This window comes from Stenella coeruleoalba (genome assembly GCF_951394435.1).
Source record: "Stenella coeruleoalba genome assembly, chromosome: 18".
Taxonomy (NCBI): domain Eukaryota; kingdom Metazoa; phylum Chordata; class Mammalia; order Artiodactyla; family Delphinidae; genus Stenella; species Stenella coeruleoalba.
In genome coordinates this window covers 520,682-530,898 of record NC_137164.1, presented here as the reverse complement: position 1 = coordinate 530,898, position 10,217 = coordinate 520,682, and the positions used below count along the sequence as shown (strand labels likewise).

At 40.6% G+C, this 10,217-nt stretch overlaps 1 protein-coding gene across 4 annotated transcripts in view; it reads left to right on the top strand.

Annotated features, from left to right (window-relative positions):
* The first annotated feature begins 2,939 nt into the window (after window positions 1-2,939).
* The window catches only part of PSPC1 (paraspeckle component 1), a 92,803-nt gene continuing 85,525 nt past the window's right edge, over window positions 2,940-10,217 (top strand). For all 4 annotated transcript variants that reach the window (XR_013824918.1, XR_013824919.1, XR_013824920.1 and 1 more), the window contains exons 1-2: window positions 2,940-3,462; window positions 9,180-9,481. Coding sequence is in view for 1 of the 4 variants with exons in the window: in XM_079903360.1 (XP_079759486.1) it covers window positions 3,103-3,462; window positions 9,180-9,481 (662 nt within the window). In the remaining 3 variants the exon portion in view is untranslated. The remainder of the gene's footprint in view (window positions 3,463-9,179; window positions 9,482-10,217) is intronic.

Genomic DNA, 10,217 nt, shown 5'->3' with positions numbered 1-10,217 from the left:
ATAAATATAGGAACAAAGAACTAGGGCGACAAATGGAAAATGATAACAAATATGGTATATATTAATCAAACTATATCAGTAATCACTTTGAACATCATTGATATAAGTGCACCAATTAAAAGACAGAGATTACCAATTAAAAGACAGGGTTGATCAAAAAACAAGACCCAATTCTATGTTGTGTATAAGAAACCCACTTTAAATATAAAGGCATAGGACTTCCCTGGTGGTCCTGTGGTAAAGAATCTGCCTTACACTGCAGGGGACGCAGGTTTGATCCCTGGTCGAGGAACTAAGATCCCACATGCCGTGGGGCAACTAAGCCCGTGCGCCACAACTACTGAGCTCGTGTGCCTCAACTAGAGAGTCTGCGTGCTGCAAACTACAGAGCTCACGTGCTCTGGAGCCTGTGCATCATAAGTAGAGAGAAGCCCGTATGCCACAACAAAGAGCCCGTGCACCGCAAGGGAAGATCCCATATGCCTCAGTGAAGATCCCGTGTGCTGCAACTAAGACCAGATGCAGCCAAAAATAAAATAAAATAAATAAATGTAAAAAAATAAATCTTTAAAAAAATGTATAAAGGCATATATAGATTAAAAGTAAATGGAGGGGGGAGATTTCCCTGGCAGTCCAGTGGTTAAGACTGCATGCTGTCAATGCAGGGGGCTCGGGTTCTATCCCTGGTCAGGGAACTAAGACCCCACAAGTCGCGTGGTATGGCCAAAAAAAAAAAAAGTAAATGGATGATTTCAGGATACAAAGTTAATACACAAAAGTCAGTAATGTTTTTACACACCAGCAATGAACATGTGGAATTTGAAATTACAAACACAATACCACTTACATTGCCACCCAAAACAAATGAATACTTAGAATACTTAGATATAAATGTAACAATTTATCTACAAGATCTATACGAGGAAAACTACAAATCTCTTATTTATTTATTTATTTTTTGCGGTACTCGGGCCTCTCACTGTTGTGGCCTCTCCCGTTGCGGAGCATAGGCTCCGGACGCGCAGGCTCAGCGGCCATGGCTCACGGGCCCAGCCGCTCCGCGGCATGTGGGATTTTCCCAGACCGGGGCTCGAACCTGTGTCCCCTGCATTGGCAGGTGGATTCTTAACTACTGCGTCACCAAGGAAGCCCCAGATGCAGATGTTTATAGCAGCTTTATTCATAATTGCCAAACTTGAAACAACCAAGTTGTCCTTCAGTAGGTGAATGGATAAACTGTTGTACATCCAGACAGTGTAATATTATTTAACACTAGAAAGAAGTGATCTATAAGATCAGGAAAAGACATAGAATACTTTATTTTTATTTTTATTAAAATTTATTTATTTATTTATTTTTGGCTGTGTCGGGTCTTCGTTTCTGTGCGTGGGCTTTCTCTAGTTGCGGCGAGCAGGGGCCACTCTTCATCGCGGTGTGCGGACCTCTCACTATCGCGGCTCTCTTGTTGTGGAGCACAAGCTCCAGACGCGCAGGCTCAGTAGTTGTGGCTTACGGGCCTAGTTGCTCCGCTGCATGTGGGATCTTCCCAGACCGGGCATGAACCCGTGTCTCCTGCATCGGCAGGCGGACTCTCAACCACTGCGCCACCAGGGAAGCCCTAAGAGAGGATTTTTGACCATTCATTCATTGTAACAGGAGGGAAGGCAGCGCATGTGGCTACATACGGAATTAGGTTGGTTGATTTGGTGTGGATAGTGAGCCAATTTTATTTACTGTGCCTTTTTTTTCGGTGAAATTAATAAATTTGACAATATCAGCTGTGAGTGAGGTGGGGAGGATCTCAGTTCCCCAACCAGGAATTGACCCCTGGGCCACGGCAATGAAAGCGTGGAGCCCTAAGCACTGGTCTGCCAGGGAAGTCCCAAGATGTACTTTTATCTTTCCAAAAATTTCTCTGTATCTCTACTTAGTCAACCCCTCCCTACCTCCCAGCTCCTGGCAACCACTGATCTGTGTTCTGTAGCTTGTTTTCCAGAATGTCATATATTCGGTATGTAGCCTTTGAGTCACATTATTGCATCTATCAGGAGTTTAGTCCTTTTTACTGCTGAATATATTCTATTACATGAATGTACCACTGTTAGACTATCCACCAGTTGGACATTTGGGTTGTTTCCAGTTTTCGTTGATTACAGATAAAGCCGTATGAACATTTTCATACAGGTTTTTGAGTGAACACAAGTTTTCATTTCAGTTGGATGAATAGGAGAGGGACTGCTGTTCTAAATCAAGCATTTGTTTAAGTTCACGAGAAACTGCACGGTTTTGTAAAGTGACTGTGAATTCATTTCTTTTTAATACCCAATGAAGACCTACCACGTGCCAGGAGCGGTACTGGACAGAACTGAGTAGTTTGGCCGACTCAGATTATGGCTTGAAGATCTTAAAATATTTGCCATCTGGCGCTTTGCAGAAAACGTTTGATGACCCTGTCCTAGGGTGTGGTCCATAGGTGTTCACGGAGTCCTTCTCTGAGGTGAATAATCAACATCACAATTATTTTATAGAATTGGATTTTTCATTAGGAAATATAATAAAAGCTTGCTCTTGAAAAGGGCAGAAATGTGTTTTTACTTGTTTCAATTACTGGGAAATACCTCGTCATTCAACGCTATGTATAAATCTGCAAGTTTTCACTTTCTGCTGTCATTGAAAATTGAGCTGGGCATCTAAGAGAATGTGGACATTTCCCGAATCACTGCGTTTTCACACACTGCTGCAACTTCCAACATCACTGTCTCCTACGGTGCTAGGGATCTGCCTTCCTCTCAGCCCTGGGAAGGCTGCGAACAGGGACGCGCGCACAATGGTGCGCATGCGCGCGCCACCAGGGTGCCGTGGGCGCAGCAGTACGCAGGCGCGTTGGCCCCGGCGCGGCTTCGGCGGAGGGGCGGGGCTTCTGCGGCGTCTCTCCCTCCCACCGCGGCTGTGGCGGCGCCATCTTGGGCGAGCGGCCGGGGCGTGAGTGCGGGCGGCGAGCTGGCGGCGTACCCGAGCGCGTCCTTCCCGACCCCGGTTCCGTGCGCGGACATCGACACGCAGGTCGAGCTCTAGGCCGGGTCCGGGGGGGCACGCGCTGAGATGATGCTGAGAGGAAACCTGAAGCAAGTGCGCATCGAGAAGAACCCGGCGCGCCTCCGCGCTCTAGAGTCGGCGGCCGGCGAGGGCGAGCCGGCGGCCATGGCGCTCGCCCTTCCCGGCGAGCCGCCCGCGCCCGCCGTGCCCGCCGAGGACCGGCCGGCCGAGGAGGGCGGCTTCACCATCGACATCAAGAGCTTCCTCAAGCCGGGCGAGAAGACGTACACGCAGCGCTGCCGCCTCTTCGTGGGGAACCTGCCCACGGACATCACCGAGGACGACTTCAAGCGGCTGTTTGAGCGCTACGGCGAGCCCAGCGAGGTGTTCATCAACCGCGACCGCGGCTTCGGCTTCATCCGCCTGGTGAGGGGCGGCCGGGGGCGGGGCGCGGGGCCGCGAGGGCCAAGAGGTCATCCCTTCCTCCCCTCCCTTCCTCTCCCTCCCCTCCCCTTCCCTTCTTTCCCTCCCCTCCCCTCCCCTCCTCTCCCCTCCTCTCCCTCCCCTCCTCTCCCCTCTTCTCCCCACCCCTCCCTTTGCCTCCCCTCCGTCCCCTCGTCTCCCTCCCCTCCCCTCGTCTCCCTCCCCTCCCCTCGTCTCCCCTCCCCTCGTCTCCCCTCGTATCCCTTCTCGTCCCCTCTCCTCAGCGCGTGCCTCGTGCTTCCCACGGGGACTTACTGCTATTTTATGTCCCGCTTATACATTGTGATACTAGAATAGCACATATTTTACCCCTTTTCAGTCTAAACCTTAATGGGTTTTCCGACATCATGCATAAACTGTGCCTCCCTAATTATCTTTAAAAGAAATTTGAGCAGTGAGAGTTTACACTTACAGGACAAAAGAGCTACTTTATTAGGTTTTTCTATGTGCTTTGTGTTCACAGTGTCACTTATACAGCATTAATGTAATTCGTGTTTAGATGGATTTTGTTTTCCTCAACAGAATATCTTTCTTAGAGGGAGGCCGCTTTATATAAATAAGTGGGTTTTGTGTCTTTTGTCTTTCTAGTTTGATCCTCAAATTTTATGTTCATTGCAGTTTCCCGAAGCTTTCTTTTTGGAACTTAAACTTTCAAAATCGAGTTCTCTCCGTGAGTAGACAAAGGCAGAATTTTAATATGTAGAGAAAACTGATTATAATTCAGTGACACTAGTATTAGGGAGAACATTTGAAGATCTAAATGTCTTCAAGAGAAGGGTTAGACATTTTCTTAAAATTCAAGTTTAATAATTGGCATTTTGAACATGAAATTATAAGTGTTTAATTATCCTTTGGACATTAGAGAAACAGCCTTTCACTTGCTAAAATTATTTTTAACGTAAATCCAAAACATCTTAAAATAAAGGAAGTTAGTTAGGCTTTTAGGCTTCTACAATAACGTATTATAGGCAACTTTTAGTAAACTTTCCAGAAGGGTGTTATTTAACATTTTAACCATCTTTGGCCTCTGGCACCATCTTGTTCTATTTTGAAGTTGATATTCTGGAGGAAGAATGGTAAGGCTGAATTTCCCTGTTCTGGAAGGCTTATACTTAAGCCAATAAACATTTCTTTTTTGATGTGGAAAAATCTTTTTCCTTCCTAATTTTAAAGCTACTAAAAATTCTTCCTCCCTCAGTGTGTCTGCACTGTCCAATAGAATAGCCACTGGTCGTATGTGAGTGTTCAGCACTTGCAATGTGCCTATTGCGGCTGAGGAGTTGACTTTTAAATTTTATTTATTCTTAATTAATTTATTTTTGTAATTTATTTTTTTCTCAGTTTCCCCATGTTTATTTTTAATTCTTTTTCACACCCACTGTATTTTTATTCTTAATTTAAATAGCCACATGTGGTTTGTGGCTACTGTATTGGAAAATACAGGTCCTCGTTTTTCTTTTCTTTAAAAAAATTATCTGTGGGATTATGAAATGGGGAGGTGAGAAGGGCTGCTGTTGTCTGCTCCTTTGAGATATGCTCCTAGACTCCATCACCCTAAATTTTTGTGTAGGAATGTTAAAAATTTGTCAGTTGGAAATTAGAATTTAGTTTATGAGATTTACTTCATGGATAATTTTACTGTTTAACCTGAACTCTGTGTTTAACAGGTATATTTAAGAGCTTTAAATATTTCTGAGTTATGTATTTTTTTCTGCTTAGAAAAATCATAGTGCATATCTGATCTGAATATAAGTAATCGTATGGTGGCTGTAGTGTGTACTGGTGGTGTAGTGGCTCTAAAATAGTGGTATAATTTGATCTGATTTGTGTTTTTAGGAATTCTTTTTACTTGTTCAGTAGTTAATATTTAATTTATTTCTAGTTAATTGTAGTTTTCTAGTTAATTGATGAGGTGAGGCAACATTTTTGAGATGGTGTAGGGTCAGCATTCCTTGTATGTAATGGTGGGGAAAAGAATATAAGTGGCAGCTACTCGAGGTTCTAACCCATATTGTTGAGTCCATGGTACATGAGCGATGAGAAACACTGTGTGTATTTTGGACACATTTTGTGGAATTTTAGACCCAGATGCTGCTTTTTAGGTTTTGGATGGTTACTGACAATTTAGATTGGACAAATTTACTGAAAAGTTGTAGTTCATTTTAAAGCAAGCTTACTGTAGTTAAAACTGTCATTAGTTTGACTGGAACTTGGTTTCTGCTTTTATTTTCCCCTACTTTTAGCTTTAGTAAACCAGATTTCTGGAGCAGTGATTCACAAAAGTGTGGTTGGTCCCCGTCCAGTAACTTCAGATCTCTTCCTAGTGTAAGCAGAAGTCCACTTAAATGATTTTCCCTGCCATTCATGCTAGCAATGCTGACCCTAAACCATCTCAAAAATTGTTAACTGGGAATTTGTTAGAAAAGCAAATTTTAGGGCCCCACCCTTGATCTACTGAATCAGAAAATTTGGGGTTGGGGCCCAGCAATTTTAGGATTTAACCACCCTTCCGTGTTATTCTGATACTTGTTAAAGTTTGAGAACCATTGTTTTAATTAAAGAATTAAAATCAACTGAATTTACTTTTAGTCAGTCACTGGGGACTAAACCCCCTCCTCTAGTGCTTTTTTATGTTTAATTATGAAATGATATGTGCTTCTTATAGATCGTTGAAATATTAGAGGAGACGTAGCAGAGAATGTAATGGGCCTGCCCAGCATATAGTTTGAAGTCATCTTTTATTTCAGGGACATTCTCTTTTCTTTTTTTTCAGAGACATTCTGTTAATTACAATTCTAACATTAGCAGATCTTCCCTACCTTAGTACATTTAGTAAAGATGATCACTGTTAAACATTGTGTAATTTTTCCATAAAAATCAAATTGTACCATACACATTGTATTGTGCTTTGAGTTTTTTATTTAATGTAAACATCTTCAACATCTTTTCATGGCACTAGATTCTTTTTAAGGACCACATTGTATTTCGCAGTATGAATGTACTGCAGGCTACTTAAGCAACTTTACTGAATGACTACAAGGATTTTTTCATTTTGCGTCAGTGTATTTCCTTATACTTATTAACTTATTAGTACTCTTGCGGTGGGGAATTTTCACCATTAGTAAACAGTGGGAGAAAAGATCTTGTGCTTTGGAAAGAGCTGTTGGAAAGTGAAAGTGGAGCCAGTGGAAATCATTAGACCCTAGTTGAAGCAGTCTCTGTCTTGGGGTAGTCACTTCAGTTTCTTTTTGTTTTTTGTATTCCTTTCAGTTAAGAACCTGTAGTTTACGTTTTATGAACAGTGATGCAGAGATACCAGCTGGAAGGCTGTATTTATGGTGTATTGATGGAGGTTGTGAATTTTGTATAGATAGAAATAAGCATTTGTGTGTGATCTTGGGCAAGGTACTTGAACCTTTATAAGCCTGTTTCCCCATATGCGAAGGGAGGATAGTAACAAAACCCACTTCGTTAGATTGTTGGTAAGGATAATGAAAGATAGTGCACACACAGGTGTGTGTATATATGGGGGGAGGAATGAATGGCTGGCATGTAATAACCACTTAATAAAAGTTATCTTATTGTCATTATCGAGAGCTATGAAGTAAAGAAATCTGGTTCATTTCAAATACATAATTTTAATTGACTTCACAGTTTCTTTGATACACGTTTAGAGCAGTGGTTCTCAAATGGAGTGGTTTTGCTTCCCAGGGGACATTTGGCAATGTCTGGAGACATTTTTGGTGGTCAAACTGGGGGGTGGTTCTACTAGCATAAACATCCTACAATGCATGGGACAGCCCTCCACGGTAAGAATTATCTTGCCCCTAATGTCACTAGTGCTGAGGTTGGGGGAACCCTGATGTTAGAACCATTTAAAACCATAAAAAGTATAAACTTTGAAGATGGACTGTGGCATTGAAAATTCCGGACAGCATAAACATTTTATTTGGCCAGAAAGTATTAAAAATTGAATTTGTTGTCAACAGTAAAAAAGTACTTGATTTAACATAAAAATGGAGATTTCTTGCTCATCCTGAAAAAAAGAAGATACGTGACATTGTCACTATGTCTGACTGAATCTGAGCAGGAGATGCCCTCTAGAAACACTTGACAGTTTTACAAAGTCCTCCAGGCTCTCTCTATTCCCCTGCCTGCAAACATACTATTATGAATAATTTCAGAGTATAGAAATGAACATTCATACACTCAACACCTAGATTCTACAGTTAAATTTTGCTGTGTTTTTTTTCACATATCTGTATTTCTTATCTCCATCCGTCCATCAGTCGATGACTCTTAAACACTTCAGCATGCTTATCATTAACTAGAGTCCAATATTGTTTTTTAAGGTATTTGAAATCTACATATAATGAAATGCACAAATTTTAAGTGTATGGTTTCATGATTTTAGATCAAGATGTTATCATCACCCCATGAAATTTCCTCACGTTTCTTCCCATTCCCAGTTATATGTGTGACAGCATTTTAATTCAAGACTCTGTTCCTAAAATCTGCCTCTCAGAGTTGCTGGATTACATGACATCTTAGCTGCAAAGGACATATCCCTTGTTAGATATTCGTGAAATGTTTGCTGGTACTACTACTACTGTTACTAAGTTAAGAGTAATAAACAGAATGGCTATTTTGAGTATCTATAAAAAGGTTAGTTTCATTTGTGTTTGTAAAATTGGTTCTGTAGGTAGATTTTTGCCTAAGTGCTGTAATTTAAAGCTGTTGTGAACATTTTAGGGATTGAATAAAAAGCTATTGTGACCTTATTCATAAGAAAGTACATTGTACTTTTCTCACAAATGCGTATAAAGCCTCTTTCAGTTTTTGCTGGGAAGTTTTCACAGCACAAAAAGAACATACTTGTAGTAAGTTTACCAGTTTGTTGTTTTAGATGCCTGTTTTATACCAACTTTGAATTCTTCAAGAAGGATGTTCTCTTAACTTGTAGTTTCAGCAATGAACATATTTTCTAGTTTATAATAAGTGTATGTGCACTTTTCTGTATAATGGAGAGAACTCTTTTTTTGGGAGAGAACTCTTATAGCCCATGAATGTGTGTTTGCTTCTCTCACTGTAATGGTGAGAAATGTGTGGCCCATGAAAGTATTTCAGAAGAGGTGATTAATAACACCTGATAGTAGTTTTCTTACAGATAATATAAAAGAAATGGAAATAAAAATGGAAAGGGATTTGTCTGGCATTGGAGAGGCGGTATGCTTTATTAAGATACAAATATCAGAAACATGGAGTGTGTAGAGAATTAATATATTTTCAGTAATAGTTTCTAGTAACTGGTAATTGGTCTCAAAAAGTATTATGTGTTTCTTTTAATACATGTAGGAGATTGATAAAAGATATTACTCTGAATATTTAATAGTTGGCAATTTGTTTATGAGTAGATCATCTTTAAGTGATGACTTTTTACACGACATTGAGGTTGGAACTTTCTACTTAAAATGTTTAAAATTAATTATCTTTAAAATATTAATAAAATGCATGTGATACCATCATTGAATGACGCAAAACAGAATGACCTTATCAGTCATTTTCTAAAGCTGCCCAGCTCTCCTCCCTAGAAACAAACCACTATTTAAAATTTTTTGTTACTGTAATTTTTAAAAGGTGATTTTTTTCTTCCTAAAAAGGAGTCCAGAACACTGGCTGAAATTGCAAAAGCAGAGCTGGACGGCACCATTCTGAAGAGCAGACCTCTCCGAATTCGTTTTGCTACACATGGAGCAGCCTTAACTGTCAAGAACCTCTCTCCGGTTGTCTCCAATGAGCTTCTAGAGCAAGCATTTTCCCAGTTTGGTCCAGTAGAGAAAGCTGTGGTTGTCGTGGATGACCGTGGTAGAGCTACAGGAAAAGGCTTTGTGGAATTTGCAGCAAAACCTCCTGCACGAAAGGCTCTGGAGAGATGTGGTGATGGGGCATTCTTGCTAACAACGTGAGTTTAAATGTCTTGTCATTCTTCTGTACAGTTACACATGGGCTTCTCTCTGTTCTCACTTCTTTCTTTGCAGTGCATTCTGTATGTTGTCTTGGCATGTGGTAAGTAGGTGTTGAGTAAATACTCAGTGAATACAAATAGGGTATATTTATGTACCGTCAGGAGTCATACTTTATTCAGACTTCAGTGTACTGATCCGTTCTACATGAATCTCAGGAATGTTTTGTACTACAATTTTTGTTCAATTTACTGAACGTCTGTTGTGTGCAAAGCAAAATGTTACATTTAATGAATGAATGATATTTTGATCAACTTTGAAGTATAATTTACATATGTTAAAATGCACCCAATTTTGCATGTAGAGCTCAATGAGTTTTTAAAAATGTATGTATGTAGTCATGTAACCTACTACCACAGTCAAGATATAGAACATTTCCAGCATTCAACAGAAGTTCCTTTGTGTCCTTTTGTAGTTACTCCCCACCTCTTATCCCTGCCTAGACTGCTCTTGATCTTTCTGTTATTATAAATTAGTTGTCTTTTCTTGTATTTCATAGAAATGAAATCATATAGTGTGTGTTCTTTCATGTCTGATTTCTTTTGCTTAGCGTGTTTATGAGATTTCATCCATATCATTGTATCAGTATTTTGTTCCTTTTTATGGCCGAGCTACAACTTTGTCCGGTGACCTCTGGGTGGATGTTCAAGTTGCTTCCAACTACTGGCCATTGTG